This window comes from Elgaria multicarinata, chromosome 5 (assembly GCF_023053635.1).
Source record: "Elgaria multicarinata webbii isolate HBS135686 ecotype San Diego chromosome 5, rElgMul1.1.pri, whole genome shotgun sequence".
NCBI lineage: Eukaryota > Metazoa > Chordata > Lepidosauria > Squamata > Anguidae > Elgaria > Elgaria multicarinata.
Genome location: NC_086175.1, coordinates 18,377,196 through 18,400,197, shown reverse-complemented (window position 1 = coordinate 18,400,197; position 23,002 = coordinate 18,377,196). Strand labels below are relative to the sequence as shown.

The 23,002-nt window shown below is 40.9% G+C and overlaps 1 protein-coding gene across 3 annotated transcripts in view; it reads left to right on the top strand.

Moving 5' to 3' along the window:
- KLHL1 (kelch like family member 1) overlaps nucleotides 1-23,002 on the top strand; it is a 187,620-nt gene that overhangs the window by 141,511 nt on the left and 23,107 nt on the right. For all 3 annotated transcript variants that reach the window (XM_063125995.1, XM_063125994.1, XM_063125993.1), the window contains one exon: nucleotides 17,150-17,312. In XM_063125995.1, coding sequence (XP_062982065.1) covers nucleotides 17,150-17,312 — 163 coding nt within the window. The remainder of the gene's footprint in view (nucleotides 1-17,149; nucleotides 17,313-23,002) is intronic.

The following is a 23,002-nucleotide window of genomic DNA, read 5'->3' as shown; positions in this document are numbered from 1 at the left end:
AAATATTTCACAGAAAGGTTGAAGAGCAAGGATTCTAGATGCACTTGTGCAAGTGGTTCTGAGCTTGAAAAATGACAGAGATTTCTAAAACATTGTTTCTTTGGAAAAGATTGTGGCATTGAAAATAAACCATATTTAGCCACTCAGAAGATTTGTGAGCAAAAGAGGAGAAACATATAAAAGTATCATAGCACTTGACTTCAGGGACTGGAAATATTGCTATGGCTCCTCATGCAAGATGATGGTGAGAACAGAGAAGTAATTTGGATAGCCTTGGGCTATCCTTGGGTTTCATCCATTGCTTTCCAGTATTTCTTCAGGCTTTCTGAGCTATGTTTCCAAGCTTTGAAGGACCTTAGACTAACTGCTGGGAGACGGAAGGAAGGAAGTAGTTATTAGAACCTCGGATTTATATCTCCAAGGTTTAATCTACTTGTTACCAATGTCACAACTTGTTCACAATTTAAGAAAACCCTCAAATTACCTCCAACCAGAGAAATAAATGCATTTTCCCCTTGTGGTTTCAGTATTCTAAGGTAAAATGCACAATGCCCTTTCCTGTGGCATAAATTTCTTCCTTTATAAGTCTATTTCAATTAATTAATGGCAGAGGATAACTTTAACAATCCTTTCAATCTCTGCAGGAGAATTCGTATTGCATTTTAAATCAAGGTCTAATGATAGTTAGCAATATCCTTATTCCTTTTCCTTGTTCTTTTAATCACAGCCTGTAGCAGTTTAACAACAGGTCTGCCAGTGTTTGCAGTGTATTAAATCACTGCACAACGGGAACATAGTCTAATCATTTATATCCTTATCAGTAATTTGTTTAAAGTTTTGCAGCATTTTCCAGCTGAAATGTGGATATAATCCTTGCTTATTATGCTGACTCATCTAGTTGAAATTGTGAACATAAGCAAAGAAAACCAGTGTGCTTTTACAGTGCATTCTTAGACAGGTCTATTCAGAAGTAAGTATCATTGTGTTCAATGAGGATTACTTCCAGATTCATGTATATGGGATGGGCTGTTTTAGTTTTTCATACTATATATTCTCTTGCACTATTGATCCCTGCTTCCTTTCTTGCTTTATGCTTCATTTCAGGGTTAAATTACATCTATAGTAGTCAACAGGTATATCCAAAATAAAACAAAATATAAAGTATGGAACTTTTAACTGAATGAGAAGTCATTGCCTTGGCAATAGGGGTTCGTCCCAAGGCTGCAGGACATGGGCCGGCCATCCCGTTTTGTCCCGGCTCCTTCAGAGTAACCACGAGGAGCCGGGACCCAGGCATGGAGCTCTTCAGGCACGGAGCTATCCGTGCCCATCGGGGGTGGGGTGAGGGGAGTGGGATTTTTTAATTATTATTTTTTTTAAAAAAAGTCACTTCCGTGATCAAGCGCTCATGCGCTCTTTTCCGATGAAAAATTAAAAAAATGGTGGGTGCAATGTCCTCTTCCTCCCGGGACGTTGCATGCCATGTGTAGACTGAGGGGGAGATATTGCGAGATCGTCCCCCTCCACCACCTCCCCCTCGTCTAGCCATGCCCTTAGTATGGATCCAACCCTGTTTTGTTTTGCCATTTAATTAAATGATGATGATGATTGAATATTTCAGAGCCAGAATACTACTCGTGTTGGTTCTTAGCCTATTGAGCATTGATTGATCGGCTTTTCCTCTTCTCCCAGGAAACTTTCCAAAGTAGACAGGCCTTTTTCTTCAAGTGATAAGTACTATTACAGAGGTGGCTCCTGTTATTTTGCTGAACAAATAGTTGATTTCTATTCCCTGGAGCTAACAAAAAAAAAAAAAAAAATTCTGGGCCAAACTAAATGGGATGTGGAAAATGCATGATTATGACTTTTATCATCTTTTTTATTTTACTAAAAGCAGACATTTAGATCAGGGCCACAGCATTCGGAGAGGAGGGATCTAACCCCCTCCCTGTGCTACAACCCTGTTCCATGGCTGTCCTGGAACCACCATTAGTTGTGCTGGGGCAACTATACACCAGTGTGTTTCCCCCCTGCACACTTAATAGCTTTGGTAGGGGGACAACTTGGATTGGTGCTCTGAAGAGGGGTGAAATGTATAGGCCCCACCTCTTCTATTACCATGGCCTTGATCCCAATCGTACTCTTTCAGCACCTGCATTTAGAAAAAGAAAAAGATTCTCGCGAGATATGATTACACATCTCCCATGTCACATTAAGTTTAGTTCTGTACCTGAGAAGGGTTTTGATCTCGTTGTTATTATGACCCTTCAGACCTACTGTATACTAATTTGTAGCAAAAACCATTTAATTAAATTAGAAAGTTTAAGGAATCAATAGAGAAACTTAAAAATTGCTTTTCTCTTCAAGAAAATTTAAGTGGTATTCTACCTCTGAAAATTCAAGTGTTTGTTGCTTATGGCCTTTGAGTAAATTCAGTGATAAATTTTGTTTTTCTTCTGACCCCTTGAAGCATCCATTCTATTGTGTTTCAAGGTAGTATGTTTTCTTTGACATCACCTGAAACTGTTTAGCTCCATCACAAGCTCAGAAACAAGTACTTAATACATCATTATTAGAAAAGCTACTTCAGCACAGCTAGATTTCAAAAATCAATATTAATGTTCCAGTTAGTAATACAGAACCTAATTTGATGATTCCTCAAAGTCACTCTTTTTCTCAGCAGGTCCTGTCACACTGTAGGCCTGAGATAGCATCTGGAGATGTTCATTTAGTTCTCATTATCATCTGTTATCATTTTTCCTGAGGAAAAATTATATATATATATATACATACACACACACACACACACACACACACACACACACGTACATATTTTATTAAATTATAGTAAGGACAAATACTAGTAGTAAATTCCTGTTTCAGACACTCCTTTTAACCATTCTTTTGATCAGCACTTCAGTTTGGCAAGAGTGGGGAAACAGTATGAAAACTAGTTTTGAAAATGTAGAGTATAAAACTGCAATCTTGAACCCTTTCATGGTTTTCCATAATGCCCCCTGCCTAGCTAAAGTGTTTCATAAATAGTTAAATTGCAATTGCTGAGATTGATGAACAGAGCTTGTACTCCGTTCATAGGGAATGGGAGCTGGTGCTGTTTTCCCTACAATTTAATGAAATGATCTTACTAAACCATTATAAACATAAAGGCTCTAGAAAGAGCATATTCCTTGCCCTGATTCATCTAGGGATCCTTCCATATTGGTGGTTCTTAGTGCTAGCCAAACATTGCTTTTTTCTTAACTACGTGTGCATTTGCAATGGACTTTCCAAACTTTGGGGGTATAGTTCTTTTTCTTTGTTTTCATCCAGCTATGTTTTGTTTATAACAGTAAGGCGTGACTTAATGATGTGAAGTACATTTCCAAGCATATAATTTTTATTTTTTAAAAAACCCTCAGTTCTTTAAAAAAAAAGAATATTTTAAAGTTGTGCTAAATACCTTTTTATTTAGACATTTGTGTGTGTGATTACTTTAATGACTTTTCTTAAAATAAGAAAGGCTATTTTTAAAATAAATAACCTGATGCTAGAATGGCACTGACTAGAAAGGCACTATATTTTTAATCAATGTTTAAAGTGTCAAAATACTTCTTAATCTAACATATCTATCTAAAAGTGTTTTAGCACAAATTAATTAATAGATTGATTAAAAGACTTTAACATGTTGATGAAATGGCAGCAACAGGCAAGGTAGGGATGGACGGAATCACCAATGCTCAGCCTTGTTGGGTGCTCGCTGAGCTACCACTGCCATCCGCCCCTGTTCACAGCACCACACGAGCTTCTCCCGATGGAGAAAGCTGCAGGGCCGTCTGCCCTCCTACCAAGCCACCATTTTGCAAAAGAGTGGTAGCTTGGGGAATTTCTGGGAAGGGAGCATTGCCTAAATGACAGTTGTAAAGGGGCCATTCATGCAACATTATAGGTGTGAATGGAGCATTCACGTCTGTAGTGTTGTGGAAATGGCCCCTTTATGGGTACCATTTCCGCAACATTCCTTTTCCAGTAATGCCCAAGCTGCCATTGTGGTGCATGTCAGTGTATTCACTGTAAGTAAAAAGGATTTTACAGACCTGAATGGTAAGGGTTAACCAAGCTCCTGAAATGAAGAGAGCTAATTGCATCAGCCAGGGTGTGCTGATTAGCAGCACCTGGGATGTTGCTGGTCAGGTTGAAAACCCTGTGTATATATTCTGTAGGTAATGTTCATGTTGTGGTTGGGTAGTTGATGTAGTCGGTGGTGGATGGTTGCTAGAAAATATATTTATGATTAATTGGACCAGCAGACTCTGTGTCTTTCTTTGGACTGGAAGAAGGGAAGCGCGTACTCTGTCAGGTTATGGGCCCAGAGCTGACTTGAAAGCTCTGATTCTGTTTGAGTGGATCCACTGGTGAGCAGTGCTTAAGGCATCTTCTTGAGCTGTTGAAGGTTTTGTAACGAGGCCTGAGAACACCAGAAGATATGGAAGCTGAGGCAGCAGTTGCGGTGAGTGGAGGAATTCCTTTGAACCGACTAAATGAACATAACTACCTAACGTGGTGCATTAAAATGGAAATGTACCTCCGGAGGGAAGGTCTCTGGGATGCAGTCAGTAATCCTCCAGTAAACCCTACTGCAAGAGAGCTGAGAGCTGATGAAAAAGCTAAAGCATGTATAATTTTGGGTCTGGAAGACAGCCAACTTGTCCACATTCGTGGGTTAACAACATCCAGTGAATGCTGGAATGTTTTGCAACAGATTTATGTCCGTGACACTCCAGGCAGCAAGATTGCTTTAACCCGAAGGCTATACAAAGCTAGCTTGAAGCTGGGGGAAAGTTTATCTCAGCACTTGCAAAACATGAGAACTTTGTTTGCAGAACTGGAGGTAAGAGGAATGACTTTTTCAGAAGCAAACAAAGTATATATTATTCTAAGCTCCCTAGATGATTCCTGGAATATGATTGTTGCCAGCTTAGAATCAATGCCAGAAAGAGAGCTTACTTTGCATTATCTTACTGGGAGGCTTCTCGAAGAGGAGCAGAAACAGACTGATAAAGCACAGGAATGTGCCCGTGCAAAAATAAGCTTGCGAGGAAAAAAAGACATGGAGGAGGCAGCGACCAGCGGAGGAGTAGAGAGAGCTCTGGCTGTAAAGCGTTGCTACAGATGTGGATCAACACAGCATCTGAAAAGAAATTGTATGGCTCAGCTGCAAGAAGGGGCTGAGAAACCCAGGAACCAGCGATTAACAAGAGGCAAACGTCAGCAGTTTGTTTCAGTGGTGAGAGCAGTTGATGAGCTGCAAAAGGAAACCTGGCTCCTAGACTCTGGATCCAGCCAGCATATCTCCAACAGAAAAGAAGATTTTGTGACTTTGAATCCAACTTCTAAAGACCATGTTAGTTTGGCAGATGGAAAGAAATCTGCAGTTCATGGTCAAGGGCAAGTGTTTGTGCCAAGCATGAACAAAACATTTGATGGGGTATTACTGGTGCCAGGCTTAGAGTACAATCTTTTAAGTGTTTCCTCTCTTACACAGGATGGATATTCTGTGTTATTTAAAGGAATGTATTGCAAAGTAGAAAAAAATGGAATTCTCTGTGCGAAAGGTGTGTTAAAGGACAGGCTGTATGTCATGTTACCTAAAGAAAATATCTCTGATAATGTAAATACTGCAATGTATAACAAACCAGTGCATGATAATTGTATACATTTACTTCATAGAAGGTTAGGTCATGCAAATTTCAGAGCTTTGGCCAAAATGCCTGAAATGTGTGAAGGGTTAAACATAAAACAGTGTGGCAAGTATTTGGATTGTGCTGCGTGCAAAGTATCAAAATCAAAGGCTTACCCTGTTAGTAAACAGAGTAATAGGTCAACGAAAAAACCATTTGAATTGGTGCATGCAGATTTAATTGGTCCACTGCCACAAAGCCTAGGAGGGGCAAAATATGTACTGGTAATAGTAGATGATTTTACAAGGTATGGGTTCTGCTATTTGCTCAAATCCAAAAATGAAACGTTTGAGACATTTAAAAGCTGGGTTGCTTGGGTGGAGAGGAGGTTTTCCTACAAAGTGGCTCAGTTACAAACAGATAGAGGAGGAGAGTTTCTTGCAGGTGTTTTTCAACGTTGGCTGAAGCGGCAAGGCATTTGGCATCGCAAAACAAACCCATACTCCCCCAGTGAGAATGGTGTGGCAGAACGGAGGAATGGTGTGTTACAAACCATGAAGGACTCACTGTTACAGGATTCAGGATTGTCAAAGCATTTCTGGGGGGAGGCTATCTTAACAGCGAATTATATACTGAATAGATTATGGAGTTCTGTCATGAACAACACTCCATATTATCTGCTGTTTGGAAAGAAACCAGTGTTGTCTCATTTAAGAGTATTTGGTTGTTACGCATGGGTGCATATACCAAAGGGACAAAGAAGAAAGGGTCAGCCTAAGGCAAGGAAACTGAGATTTGTTGGATACCAACCTGGTTCTAAGGCATATAGATTTGCACTTAACAATGGGAAAGTTGTAATTTCCAGGTCAGCAGAGTTTGCAGAACAGGATGGTTGGGAGAGAATACATGCAAACACAGAGATAATCATGCCACTAAGTGATAGTGAGGAGACAGAACACAGTTTGCAGCCATCACAAGAATCAGCAAAGAGTCCAGAAAAGAAAGCAGACATTCTAAGTCCTAAAGTAGAGAGAGAGGAGGGGGAAACTGAAATCTTTGTACCCAGGCGTTCTGAAAGGGCAACAAAAGGCATACCTCCAGAGCGATTCACTGTGGGGGAAGTGAGAGTGTGTCATGTAAGTTATGAACCTCAATGTTTAGAGGATGTGTTGGAATTGCCAAAAGCTGAATCTAAAAAATGGTTTGAGGCAATGGATGAGGAAATGCATTCAATGGCAAAATACAAGGTCTTTACACCAACACAGTTGCCTAAAGATCAGAAAGCAGTTGGCTGCAGATGGGTATACAAAAAGAAAGTTCTAGTGTCTGGTAAAGTAAAATACAAGGCACGTTTAGTAGCACAGGGATTTACACAAAGAAAGCACTTGAACTTTGATGAGACCTATGCACCTACTGTTAGGTCAGAGAGCGTAAGATTAGCTTTGAAATTGGCAGCATTAAAGAAATTTGAAGTCAATCATTTTGACATCACAACTGCTTACCTAAATGCAGAACTAAAGGAAAATATTTTCATGATGGAGGCTCCTGGGTATGAAAGTGGAAAAACAGGAATGGTGTATAAATTGAACAAAGCCATTTATGGTCTAAAACAGTCAGCCAGAAACTGGAATCAATGTTTAGATGAAGTTTTACAATCTCAAGGTTTTAAAAGAAGCTTGGCAGATCCATGTGTGTATACCAAGGGAACAGGAGAAAAACAAATGATTTTGTTAGCTTTTGTGGATGATCTTTGTTTGATGGCAAGTAAAAAGGAACAAATTCAAGACTTTGAAAAGGAAATTGGTAAAGAATTTCAATTGAAAGATTTGGGAAATATTAAAAACTATCTTGGAGTTGAAATTGAAAGGGCACAAGATGGCAGTTTTCTGCTAAACCAAAAACAGAAAATTGAGCAATTATTAAAAGAATATAACATGGACAATTGCAAAAGTGTCCAAACTCCAATGGTAGTAGATTTTCAAAAGAATATAGGTGAAACATATTTTCAAGACCCAGACCTTTATCAATCTATCATTGGAAGTCTGTTGTACCTGGCACAATGGTCAAGACCAGACATATCCAATGCAGTAAGCATTTTGAGTAGATTGGTGGCAAAACCCACAACAAATGCATGGCAAGCTGTAAAAAGAATAATGAGGTATTTAAAAGGCACTCAGGACAAATGCTTAAAATTAAGTTCATCAGGAACACCAAATCTGGAGTGTTACGTGGATAGTGATTATGCTGGAGACAGAAGTGATAGAAAATCTACCACTGGCATTGTGGTAACATTTGCTGATTCCATAATTGGCTGGAAAGCAAGGAAACAAAATGCAATTTCTGTTTCTACTGCTGAGGCAGAATTTGCAGCACTATCTGAACTGTGTAACGAAATAGTGTGGTTCAAACAACTGTTGATAGATGTAAATGTGCCAATTGATAAACCAATAAAAGTAAATGAAGACAGCCAAACGTGTATCCAGATGGCTAAAACTGAAAGAATGCATGCCAGGAGTAAACATGTGGATATAAAATATTGTAATGTTAGACAATCTGTAAATAATGGACTGATAGATCTGGAATACTGTGAATCAGAAAATAATGTAGCAGATCTGATGACTAAACCATTATGTGCAAAAAGGCATCAAGAGTTAATTGAGAAACTGAATATGGTAAATCACAATATGTAAACTGTTTTGTGTATGTTCATTCAGGTCAGTAAAATGGAGGGGTGTCAGTGTATTCACTGTAAGTAAAAAGGATTTTACAGACCTGAATGGTAAGGGTTAACCAAGCTCCTGAAATGAAGAGAGCTAATTGCATCAGCCAGGGTGTGCTGATTAGCAGCACCTGGGATGTTGCTGGTCAGGTTGAAAACCCTGTGTATATATTCTGTAGGTAATGTTCATGTTGTGGTTGGGTAGTTGATGTAGTCGGTGGTGGATGGTTGCTAGAAAATATATTTATGATTAATTGGACCAGCAGACTCTGTGTCTTTCTTTGGACTGGAAGAAGGGAAGCGCGTACTCTGTCAGTGCAAAGTGGTGGCTTCTAAGGATTGAGCAGTTTTTTCAAGATCTTGCCAAGCCATGGGGTGCTCGATGAGTGGGTCCACGAGCACTCTGCAGCTTGGTGGGTGGAGTCCAGTGGGGCGTTGCTGAGGAGTCCGTTGGACTCCATGCACCCCAGTGGACTCTTGCAACATCCCTATGTGAAGGTGAGCCAAACTAGATAACATGGCAATAGGCTCACCTGTCTGATACTACAATACACCCATAGCAAAATCATGCCTCTAGGAAAAGATGGAAGAGTAGTGCAAAGGTGGAGATTGCACAATACCTGTGGAGATTGCACAAAGGTTCTGTTCTCTCTAACATCAGTCAGATTTTCTGCAGTCCAAAAAGAGACAGAAGAACCATGGGAAAACAGTTTGATTGTATCATTTATCCATCTCCATTGCATCCATTCAGACCTGGGTAGAGGAGAAGTTCCTAGTAGTCAAAGGTCTTTTACATCTTACATACAGAGCAGGTATATCAAGGCTTTTCTCAACCCATACTGCTTATGTCATGGAGCACCCCATGGCTTGGCAAGATCTTGAAAAAACTGCTTGCCCCTTATAAACATAAAAATTACTTTTGCTGAATTATACCAAAGTCCATATAATTCATATTTCTCTGTCCAGCCAGCCGGATTGCTGAAAAACTATGGTCATGTTTGTCCTCTGTTGTTTATTCTTCACATCTAGTACTCTAAGTCATGCACTGCTTCTGAAGATAGGGTTCCATTTAGCTTAGATTTGCATGTTTTGAGAATTTGTGTGTGTGTTTGAGTGTGTATGTTGGGGGGTGGCATCTGAAGCAAAGCATCTTCTTTCAGAGGAAGCAAAATATACTTCGTGAAATGTCTTGAGTAGGGTGGGGATACATCTCTGAACTGGAAATACATTTCACTGAGATGAAATTTCAAGATGAATTTGGAAGTTCTTTTGGGGACGAAATATCCAGGGAAATTTTAAGGAAACAAAGATGATTTAAATAAGATCAGCAATATTTTTCAGGGGTGTTATCCTGAGTTATCAAGGTTATGCACCATTGAAAGAACTTCAGCGCAATCCTGTACATCCGTGCTCAGAAATAAGTCTTAATAGTTCCAATGAGGCTTACTTTCAGGCAAGTGGGCATAAATGGCAGCCTTAATCTCCATAAATTGATGTAATCTTTATTTATTTTTAAAGGCATCTCAGCTGGTTACCGTTACCACATGCTGTGTTAGTGAATTATGTAACGTAATTATGTGCTGGATAAAGAAGTACTTTCTTTAGATTTGTATAGAATCTACTGCAAATCAATTCCATTAATGTGACCATTTATCTGCCACTACAATGATAAAAAAAATCCACCATCTAAAACATTAATTCAAGGACAAAGCGTAAAAGTGTTTTGTTATCAATCAATCAATCAATCAATCAATGTACCTTTATTGGCATAATACAACCACAAACCATACGAAAACATTATATGTTATAAGGGGCGCTAAACCATGTGCCTGCTCCTAAATCATGCAGCATTGAATATATAGTTGATCCCAGAAACCTGGGAAATGGCCATGCACAGAATTGTACATAAGAAGAGCCATGCTGGATCAGACCAAGGGTCCATCTAGTCTAGGGTGACCATATTTTGGAAACCAAAAAGGAGGACAACATGGTTGCCCCCAAGGGGGCGTGTCCAGTACCAAGGGGGCGTGCCCACCCGAACATAGCCTTGGTCACATGTCTGATTTTACAGCACACATTTAAGACAAATCTGTTCTACATAACATCTTAATGTTAAAATCACTGAAATAAAGAACAAGTGAGAGATTCAATGTATCTGAAATTAACTTCACTCACTCCTACTTTTGTAGGTTTTGCTGTACTTTGAAGCTTTTGCTATACTCTGTGTGTTACATTCTCCCCTTCCCTCAAATATCTTTTCTGACTGTATCTTCACTCATTGCAAGCTGCTGTTGTTGTTAACAGGGTTTGCTACTGGCCCCAGATCTGTTTCAAATTTGGTATGGTTAAAGCTCTACCTAAAAGCTATGGTGCCAACTTTCAGCTCTTTATCTTTAAAAATGACAGTTTAAAAAATAATAATTTTAAAACCTCATTTTTTAAAAAATTCCTAAAAAATCAATGGATGAACGGATCTGTTTCAAATTTGCTGTGGCTAAAGCTCTACCTAAATCCTTTCATAGTGCAAAGTTTCATCTCTTTATCTTTAAAAATGACGATTTTAAAAATAATAATTTTAAAACCTCAATTTTTAAAAAATTCCTTAAAAATCAATGAATGAACGGATCTGTTTCAAATTTGGTATGACTAAAGCCCTTCCTAAGAGCTACCGTTGTGCCAAGGTCCATGTCTTTAACTTAAAAAATGACGGAGTTATAAGCATTTTTGTTAATTCCCATTAGAGCTGCCCTTTGGAAAAAAATCCGGATTTCCCCTCCCCCTTCCCGGATTTGCCATCAAAAACCCGGGCAAATCTGGTCATATGGTCACCCTGATCTACTCCAGCATTCTGTTCACACAGTGGTTAACCAGCCATCGGCCAGGGATGAACAAGCAGGCCATAGTGCAACAGCACTCTCCTGCCCATGTTCCCCAGCAACTGGTGTACGCAGGCTTATTGCCTCGAATACTGGAGATAGCACACAGCCATCAGGGCTAATATGTGTTCCATTAGTCTTATTCATGCATTACTCTTGTGTAGAGCGCTCCCATGGTGATGCAGAAGCAGGTCTGTGCACCTGGCCTCACTCCCAATATTGCACCCTCAAACTAGCCCTACCCTTCGATGTCCACATCTTGACTTTGTTTGTCTGCAATGGAACTCCTACTCATGAGCAGCTATGATGGGAGTATGGTTAGAAGTGCAGGCCCACTTCTTGCTTCACACGTGTATGGTGCCCTCGTTTCTTCTACATTTGTTATCTCACAACCAGAAACAACGAGGATTCATTTTTCATGCTGGTTGGTTTTAGATAACATAAGTGACTTTTTAATTGTTATATTGCTAAATTGGGTTATAAACTCGGTTCAGGTGTAAGGTAGGGTGACCATATAGAAAGGAGGACAGGGTTCCTATACCTTTAACAGTTGCATAGAAAAGGGAATTTCAGAGGTGTCATTTGTATGCATGCAGCATCTGGTGAAATTGCCCCTTCATCACAACAGTTAAAGCTGTAAGAACCCTGCCTATTGACCAGATACAAGAGAGGGCAGGACTTCTGCAGCTTTAACTGTTGTGATGAAGAAGGAATTTCACCAGGTGCTGTATGCATACAAGTGACACCTGCTGAAATTCCCTTTTCTATGCCATTGTTAAAGATACAGGAGCCCTGTCCTCCTTTTCATATGGTCACCCTATGTAAGGGGAAACTTTGTTTTCCCACTATGTGAACAAGCCTGCACAAACCTTGGGCTAACATCCCCCCCCTTTCGCAACTGTGAAATAGATATCAGAAGCTTCTTTTTAGGGATGTGCTCCGCTTCTAATCGGACCGGCGAATTAGAAGCGGAGCAGGGGGCTACGCCTGCCCTTAAGGCGGAGGCGAAGAGGTTTGGGGGGCCGGCGGAGCGTGGCAAAGAGGATCGAGGTGAAGGCGGATCCTTCGCCTCGATCCGGAGCTCTGCCGGAAAGGTAAGTGGGGTTTACCGGGCCCTGCCGCTGTCACTGTTGCCCATGCGGCGACAGCGGCAGGGCCCGGTAATCCCCCCCGCCCTCCTCTCCCTTACCTGCCTCCGTCCGCGGTCCGTCGGCGTCTTCAATTGAGCCCGCGGTTCAACCCCCCTCCCCCTTGGTCCCTTACCAGGCTCTGCCGCCGTCACCGCACGGGCAGCGATGGCGGCAGGGCCCAGTAAACCTCCCGCCCTCCTCTCCCGGCTTTACCTGGCACCACTCCCCTCCACTGCGGAGCTCCGTGCCGGAGCTCCGCGGCGAAGAGGAGCAGAGTATGGGCAGAGCGGCGCGGAGCGGGCCGACCCGAAATTTTTGGATCGGCCCACAGGGCGGAGCGGGGGGTCCGTGCACACTCCTACTTCTTTTAAACAAACCACAGTTCTACATGATAGCCAAACTCGGGAAAGTGTGATTTGTATAAATTCTAATTGGTGAGAATAAAACACAACCTGAAACCAGTTTGACCTTGGTTTGTTCTCGTTAAATAGAGTTTAAACAAACTTAAGTTTCCTACAGTCCAAGGTCATGCAAGCTCATTCTCATAGCAGGAAACATGGGCAGTATGCAATAGTGCCGGTCTGCTTACAATATTGTTGTATCGCCACCATAAGAAACCCTTATACCAATGGTGTAAGCTGGTGCAACACGCTTTCTGGGGAAACAAGTTCTGCTGCTTATGCTATTGGCATACTGCTAGAGGTTGCTTACACTAGCAGTACATCAGGAGCATAGGTTGACTGGCAGTGATGGATACTGCCCCATGGTGAGGAAGTAAGCCAGGTGGCTACCAGGAAGAGGGCCCTTCTCTGCTGTGGCACCCGTGCTGTGGAATGAGCTCCCTAAGGAGGTTCGCCTGGCACCTACACTATATTTTTTCAGATGCCAGGTGAAAACCTTTTTATTCTCTCAGCATTTTAACAGTCTATAAATTTAATTTTAACTTCGCTGTTTTAAATTTGTATTTTAAATTTGTATTTCTACACTGCTGCTGATTTTATCCTGGTTGTGCTTTTATATTGTATTTTATATCATGTTTTTATACTGTTTGTTGTATACTTTGAATGGTTTTAATTTTTGTGAACTGCCAAGGGAGCTTCAGCTATTGGGCGGTATAAAAATGCAATAAATAAATAATAATAAATAATAAAATATATGTGAACACAGGCCATAGGAAATATCCCTTATCTGAACTAGAACAAGAAGTGGTGATCTCTCTCTCTCTCTCTCTCTCTCTCTCTCTCTCTCTGTGTGTGTGTGTGTGTGTGTATGTGTGTGTGTGTGTGTGTGTGTGTACAGGACAGACTTCTCTTTATTGTTACTTCTCATTTATTTTATTCTTTCATTGATCTGCATACTGATAGATTAGAAACACAATTTTAAAAGGGAGCAATATACTAAATGCCTAGATAAAATTGCTCAGACCCACGGATGTTCAACAAAAACGTTCAGTATGCCTGCATGAACTGAAGTCCCAGGAAGTTTTTACAACCTCTGCAGGTTTATTACTTTCCAAAGAATGAAGATGCTTCTTTAATTTATTTTTGAAGCCCAGAGGGCCCACGTATTTAATAAAAGCTGCTTCCCTCAGCTCTCAGCAACATCAATCTAACCTTAATTACGTTTTTTGCATTAACTAAGAAAACTTTATAAGGAGTGTCTTCCCATGCCCACCTAAAAATATTTATCAAGATAAATCATGACGTAACATATTTTTGCACTAACAGTATATAAATTTATATTAAAAAAACACCAAATGAAACTAAAACTTAACATTTATTTCTATGTGCTACTAATGAAAAATAATAATATAGTACTAATAAAAAAAGACTCAAGACGGCTGTTGGGATGAAGTGAATTCAAGGGTCGTTAGACCTCCTGAAGTCACAAAATAACTTGGTCCTCCTGCTAGCCCTTTTCTCTCAGGGTAAAAGCCTTTGTGGCACCTTACATTAATCCATGCTCTTTCCTAGCACATCTGTGATGTTAAAGGCATCAAATATGTTCCCGGCTTGTTTAGTGAGAATACTGATGGGCATACACATGCACACAGGCAGCTCAAATCGGAACTGAGAATGGCAAACTGAATCCCCACCCACCCACCGCCCTGTGCCAACATTAGAAAATAGGCTGCCTTATTCCAAACCCAATTCTGACTCCATCACATCTTGGGAGCGCCACAGGATATGACCGTTTCTCCCAAATACTCTGTAAAGACTCACTCCCACTCTCCACCCATGAGTTTCTGCTACCCCTTTTCTACTTACCTAGGCTATAACATGGGACATGTCTACACCAGGGGAGGGGAGGGGGAGGATTCACGATATGCTAATCATGAGATCCTCCCCCTCAGTCCTCATGGGCCATGCGATGTCCCGGGCATTGCGTCAGTCGCTGTGGCCATTTTTTTTTAAAAAAAAAAACACAAGAGCTGGAGTGCACTCACATTCTAGTGAAAATTACAAGGTAAACAAAAAAACAAAAATCCCACTCCCATCCCCACCCCCGATGTTCACAGAGCACCTGAAGAGCTCTGTACCCCATTCCTGGCTCTTCACGTTTACGTGTGATGAGCTGGGACAAAACCAGGATGGCCGCCCACACCTCCTGCGGTCTTGGGATGATCCCAAGACCACGGGAAAAATCGGTCTAAAATCCATCCCAGTTATCCCGGGGAAATGGCAGGATCATCCCTCTCTGCCCCGGGATGCCCTGCGCATCACATGGACACACAGGGATGATCCCAGGGCGATCCCTGGGATAAGGCATGGTGTAGACATGCCCAGAGGTGACAATGGCAGTGGATGCGGTAAAGAGATCTCATTGAAACACTGCTACAGTAGCATCCCATGTGTCAGAAAACCTGGAATTTACATGCCCCAGATTTCCTAGCTTTCAGGGTACTTGACATCTCTACAAAGGACTCCAGTGTCCTGGAGAAATTATGGTTTACAGCACCATAAAAGGAAGGCTGGAGCTAAACTGCATGGGTTTGGGGTTGCAAAAAGTGCACTGAAATAGGAATTCAATGCAATGACCCTCTCATTTGTAAAATTGATATTGAAAACCATGAAAATAAAAGTTGTATCTTAGTTATGGCCTGTTCTGACTTTATATTGTCCTTTACACAAGGACAAAACGACTACTATGCCTCAGTACTTAATTTACACTGAGGGAAAACTGTGTATCTCTCCATGCAGAGATGGAGAGTAATTCTATGTCATGAATTATTGTGTAGGTTTCTTTCACCGAGTAGATTTCTTCAACAAGTTTTGGATAATCACATACTTTCTCTACTAATTGCCAGACATGCTCAGCACTGAATGCACATTTTGTCCACATGCAAGGTCATGCAGAATTATATGCTTTTCTGGGGAAGGTATCGCTTGCTACATTAATATGGTGTCCAACTCAGCATGCAACTTTATGCAGTATGAAATATTCAATGGAAAAGCTCTAATAAAAATATTAAAAATGAGATCTTCCAGCAGGTCCCAGCTATCTATTAGCTGGAAAAAATATATAGGTATGACTAAGTGCTGAGTCATCATACCAAATAGGAGCAGTTGAAGCAGCTAGCAGTGTTTAATCCCAAGAGACTGTCCTACATTCAGGTAGACCTACTAGGAAAAAATACAATTTATATAGAATTTTGCACTTTGGCCTTACAACAGAAGTGCTTCCATGTGCTAATAGGAATGACAGTCTGACATTTCACTACAGACTACTTAAAAATAAATTGAGTTCTGGCTATTAAAAGAAATGAACCGAAAAGTTCATTCGAGAACAAAAGGACTTTTAGCCTTTGTTATCTTTTGAAGAGTTTGTCTTTCTCACACTACTGTTCTGCCTCAGAAAATCTATCTTCAGCTATCTCATGGATTGAGATTTGAGAAACACTTAAAACCACCCTTTCCATTAACATTATAAAACCTGGAATTATTTAAGGTAGGTCATCAGTGGTGAAGTCTGAAATACAAGCTATATATATCAGGGGTCCTATTTATTTGCCAGTATGAGGGCCAATACAGATGACGGTCCCCATGATGAATGTTACTGTGGCAGAGAAGCCACTGCTGAGAACCTATCTGAAGGCTATTCATGTAGCTGCCACAATGTCCATGATTGTGGTGGCCTGGAAAAGGAGGACAGACCCATGAAGCAATGATAGGTAAATGGAACTTTCATACACAAAGTTAGTACATCTCTGAGTTCCAGATACTGAGGGCAGAGAGCAGGGAAAGGCCATTGCCTTCGTGTCCTAACTGTGACTGCCCAGAAGCTTCTGGATATCCCTTGATGGAAACAGAACCTATCTGAAGGCTATGGTCTGGATGGACCTTGGTCTGATCCACCATGGTAATTCTTGGTTTCTTACTACAGGTGGTGTGAGTCCTTGAGGATAAATAGGGCCAAATAAACAGGGAGAAACTGTTGGACAGCTCACAAATTACAGCCACCTCTTCACACAATGTAAGAGTACTCCAAAAAAATTGTTTCCAGTGCCATGCCAATCTTGCACCACCCAAATGGAATGGCCAGTTCACACAAACAGTCCTTCCATGCTACTTGCGCCTTGGCCGGAATTCCTTTGGTGGCCCCACACGCTGTCCAATCAGGGCTTTATGCCATGTGTGACGCAGTTTGGCTTGTCCGACAGCCTCATGCATGTTAGCCTACCCTGAGCTTTGTTTGAATTGTTGGATGTATTTTTATTTTCTTCCTTTTGCCTCTTTTCCTTTTTAGGAGTTACTGTTCTTGAAGGGCCAATTTATGCAGTGGGAGGCCATGATGGCTGGAGCTATTTGAACACAGTCGAGAGGTGGGACCCCCAAAGTCAGCAGTGGACATTTGTAGCCAGTATGTCTATTGCCAGAAGCACTGTTGGTGTGGCAGCATTAAATGGCAAGTGAGTAGGGGGAATAACGCTTTAATAATTATGACTGGAAAGCATTGGGGCATAAGCATTCCCATCTATCTTGCATTAACTAGACATTACAATTATCTCCATTATTCCCTAAAACTCAACACCCCAGGTGCTCTTCTGTAACAAGCACAACTGAAGTGGCTTACACCAAGTAGAGAGTTTGAGAAGTGGAGCTTTTGAGTAATTGGAATGCTATTTAAAGAATTGAAAGTGCAAGGTGAAATCTCACCAGGTTACAGTTTGAAGAAATGCAGCATTTCCCAACTGCTAGATAAACTACATTTTTTTTTCATTTCATATTGTGATCTTTTTTTATTCCTTCCATCTCAAAGTCTAAGCATCAGTTACTAGAGTGTGTCAATGTCTAAGAATGCAACAGTTTTGTATTCTTAAATTTTTGTTCTATTTTATTTAGAACCCATCTGCTTCATTTCTGTTGTTATAAAATCTTATTCAATTACTAGCCCCTAAAAAACAAAATGCTGCATTATCTAAAGAGGGCAACAATGGTGTTCACCCTAAGGCACATGAGCTGTCCCAAAATAGTCCCAGAACTAGTCTGACATTGTGAGTTCCTAATGGTGTACATGGAATATACAGAAGCTACAAATGCAAGGCAATCCATATGATTAGATTGTGGTCAGGTGACTGCAACAGAAATATGAAGAATTAATGGACCCGTCTGCTCAACATCCAGTGTTACCGTTCTGTAGCTTTCTGACCTCACGCGTTAAACCCAGGAGCTCTTGTCTTGGACAATTCTCAGATAATCTTGTGAAGTATGTAAGTACATCGTATGCATATTTTGTCAAAAGTAGACCCACTGTGTTCGATGGTGTTTGCTCACTTTTAGGTAAGTATGCTCTGCATTGCAACCATATAGCCCAATTCTGCATATTTATTCAGACATGAGAGTCATTTTGTCAAACAGGATTTTCTCCCATGTAAGTGTGATAGGAGTGCAGCCACAGGCCTAATCTACACCAAGCAGGATATTGCACTATGGAAGCGGCAGGAACCACATAGTGGTATTGAAGTGCACCGACAACTTGGGGCCCATTGACACATACCATATACCACTTTCATAGTGGAATATCCTGCTTGGTGTAGATTAGGCCTTAGCTTATTCTCCTGATCGGGCCATTCCTGAAATCGGCTTGGTTTGGCTTATCTTGGAACACTTCTTTTAGGTCTGATCATAGAGAACAATGGCACTAATATGATACAACATCTGTCTATAATTTAATAGATAACTGTGTGGATTTACAAAGTACAGTGTAGATACTCCACTTTTTCTCCCCTCCCCCTCCTTCTGTAGAATTAACGTTACCTGAATGTTGGGAGTTATATAGTCTCTTACTTAGTCGGCTGTTCTTCAGCTTGCAATATTACAAGCCCTATTCTCACAAATTCCACAGGACCCTGCCTGGTGTTGGGAATGTCAATTTGACCAATATTTACAAAAGTTATACACCCCAAATGTGCTACAACACCATGTAAGCACTATGATTATTGCACATACCAATTGCTGCATAGAGTTCAATGTCACAAACCAAACTTTTGTACTGGAGTTATGTGAACATTATTCCAGCATTGCAGACTAATATTGTAATGCAGATACTTTAGGACTGCTGTACCAACCTTTTGACAGTTTGAAAGACAGTTCCTTTTATGGTGTTTCCAGAGATAACTAGGCAGGAAAATGCTATGATTATAGAGAAAATCATTAGTCCTGAGCAGATGGCCAAAGTGTAGAAATATATATGTGGATGGTGGTGTGTGTGTGTGTGAGAGAGAGAGAGAGAGAGAGAGAGAGGTTTCCACCTACTAGCCCCACCCAACCTCCATGCATTGATCATGACTTCCTCACATAACAATTGATTGTGCGATCTGTACAAAAGTTATTCGGAACATATGCACAATGGGTTTCAGTTCCTGCATGTCACATGGAACTCAGGGGCCAGGCTAGCAGATGTGATTCCAAGCCCCCCTCTACGTGTACCTTTCTATACAGTCCAACCCTAACCAGCTCAGCTTGGAAGTAATAAGAACAGCACTTAATAAACAAAGATTAAAAGAACACATTAGAATTACAGATATTTTGTGTTGTGGTAAGAACATGAGTCTACCAGGTTCTTTGCTAAAGCCCTCCATCATATGTTGCTCACATGAAGGGGCAATCGTGTGGAAAACGCTGACCCCACCTGGAACTTTGTTCAATATGTGGAGGTCAAGAGCAGCAGAACCAGGAGGACTGATGTGATGTCATGGGTGGGGCCAGCAGCACAACTTCCCTCTCCTTTCATCAGTCCCACATGAAAGGGCTTTAAGTAAAAGTTAGAACTGAAGAAAACCAATCTTAGGTTGCAATCTCTGCTCCTTATGTGGAAGTAAGTCCTATTGAACAAAGTGGTACACTCCTGAGTAAATATGCACAGGACCAGGCTGTGAATTTTATGGTATTCAGTTTGTTCTCTGGAAGGTACCTCAAATTTATTGCAGGAGAAGCAAATAACGAATGCTTGTGAGATCCATGGTAGTAGAGCATATGTTAGTATATCAAACATTCATTCATCTTACTCGTACTGAAAACCTGACTTTCCCTTCCCAAACACAAAACAGCATTATTGGCTTTCTTCATAAGCATTGTACTCAAAATAGCGATCCGAATGAGTTTTGTAGCACCCTAAAGACAAACAGAATTGTGGTATGTGCTGCAATCAGTTAGTTAGTTTTTAAGGTACCACAAGACTTGTGTGTGTGTGTGTCTATGTGTATATTTGCTAACATGAATAAATAAACTCAGTGAGGTAGCTTCAAAGTATACTCTGCACATCTTGATTTATTGCTCATAATATGTCAGTATATGTGAGGTTCTTCAGTCATACCCCCAGACTGAGCTAATCAACGTTTGTGTCTACTTAGCAGAAGGATCAAATTTATCATAAGATCCATAGCTTACTGAGAAGCACTTGATTTTTCATGTTGATTTTTCCTTCTACAATGTTATGTGTTCTGTTATGTAGAGAATGACAATGAATATCTGCAGGCTACAACAAAGCAGGGGTCAGGGGTCTTCCCAGCTGCAACTAAACCTGGATTATAAGAAAATCAAGCAAGAAGATCAGAGTTTTGGAGGTAGACAGAGCAAAACTGTATACTGCTGCCACATGTTTGATCATGTGTGTGCCAAACAGGAATATTTAAAGCTATTTTATTATGCTTAATGTGCCTCCTCAGTAACAAATTCAGGCCAGTTCTGTCTGATATAGACACGGTGTGGAAAGCCACTGATGTTTCTTTGTAGTGATATCTCTACCTGAAGATTATGAACGGCAAAATCTACTATCAGGGACGTTTGCTAGGGACTTAAAAATTGGGGGGCTTCACCACACCCAGCTCTTGCTTCCTGGCTGGGCACTCCAATGCTAGCATCTGTCTGGTCAGGCCAGCAGGTAGAACCCCCAACCAGGTTGTGAATGGCCACAGATAAGGGTGGACTACATAACAGAGGCCCCAGAGTTTCATCCAAAGTCTCATAAGTCTTTGGATGAGGTTTGTGGAGACATTGATAAGGCCTCTCCATCCATGCCCCACCTTTGCTGAGGTGGTCGCAGCCTAGTCGTGCCTTAGCTCTGGAATCGCTACACTTCAATGAAGAGAAATTGGCTGGGGGCTAGGGCAGCATGGAACCAGCATGGATCATGCAGTGGCTGTTTCAGTGTGCTACTTGGAGGGATGGTGAGGATCTGGACCCCTGCTGGCTGAGCAGCAGTGACTGGCTGACACTGGAGGCACTGGGAAATAGATACAGGGCTCATGGGCTTAGGCTTAGCAACATCCTTGACAGCTACCCATATGGATGAGTCTACTAGGATTGAGGTTCTCCAGAGCTGAGCTGGCATAGTGACTTTCCATGTGATTCGGGCATTCCAGTGCCACACCAGTTGCAGTTCCTGTGTGAGCCCACCAGATCTGGTATGTGCAGTAGGAACATTGCTACATCAGTTCAACTTCTAGATCAGTGGTGGACAATGATCCCTCAGCATTGGCTGTGTTGGCTAGGACTGGTGGAAGCTGTAGGCCAAAACATCTGAAGTGCCACTAGTGGCTAGCTCCTTGACTAATACAATGCCACACAACATGACACTATCAAGGTCTTATGCTTAGGACTTTATCTTTAATTAGGGATCACAGTGCTTAGCCATTTGGTATTAATGATACATTTATCACATACCTAATCAATGTGTTATTAGGCATATCACTTTTGAATGCCATCCCTTACTTCTTGAGTGTATCTAAAAATAACATTCCTAGAACATTGTGACTGACCTTATATTGCCAATTCATCCATAAACCATAGTTAACTTTCTAATTGACATTGCTCTACTGCATCAAGTCACCATGCTGTTGAACTGTTCAAGAATAGCTCAAACGGACAGTTCTGCTTTGACTGCACAACTTCGTTCTCACCCTCAAAGAATAGTTTTTTAATATAAATTTATGACAATATTTAGCCAGTCAGCTAAAATGTAGATTTACTAAATGATTTTATAGTACAGCTTTAAAATGTTAGAGGAAGTCTCTGTTTGTTATTTTTCTTTCTTTCTACTTTGCGCGTATCTAAGCAAACTGAAAACTGTGCCGCTTTTATAGGTATTTGTTTTGTAAAAATCATTACTTTAGCACAAAAAATCCAAAATAAAACCATTTCGGTTTATATTAGATTCTTTGTATTTAAGGTCAGCTTTAGTCTTATTTTATTATATATTTATAGAATATATTCTACATTTATAGAATAAACCACCACATATAATGAAAACCCACAATAAAGCAATGCTTGGTTTAGGGACCAGTAAAAAAGCCTCAACCTACACTCTTACATGAAGTAATAAAAGGAGCAGAGGAGACAAACTGCCACAGAACAACCCAGTGTAAGTCCCTATGTGTTCAATGTGGCTTACTCCCAGGTAAACCCTATTATATATATGTATAGGATTACAGCCTTAATCTCATTTATTAGTTATCTCAATTAAAGTTACAGGGCTCCTGTATCTTTAACAGTTGCATAGAAAAGGGAATTTCCGCAGGTGTCATTTGCATATATGGGGAGCCTGGTGAAATTCCCTCTTCATCACAGCAGTTAAAGTGCAGGAGCTATACTAGAGTGACCAAATTTAAAAGTGGGCAGGACACCTGCAGCTTTGACTGTTGTGATGAAGAGGGAATTTCACCAGGTTCCCCATATATACAAATGACACCTGCTGAAATCCCCTTTTCAGTACAACTGTTAAAGATACAGGAGCCCTGTCCTCCTTTTCATAGGGTCACCCTACACAAAGCTTTATGCCACTTACAAAAGCAAGAGCAATAACAATCTTGTTTTCACTTTCCCATGTTCCTCATGATTGCAGTCAGGGTTAGCCGTGCCTACAGTCGACCTCTTGAAATGAATGGGAATTAAGTTAGACTAACATTGGCTACAATCCTTAATGTTAATGAACAGGGGTGGCCAACTTGTTGCCTTCCTAATGCTTTTGGACTGCAACTCCCATCAGCCCCAGCCAACGTGGCAAATGTTGAAGGGTAATGAGAGTTGCAGTCCAACACCACCTGTAGGCCCACGATTTGCCTGCCCCTGTTGTAGAAATACTGATGTTGACTCAGCTCTG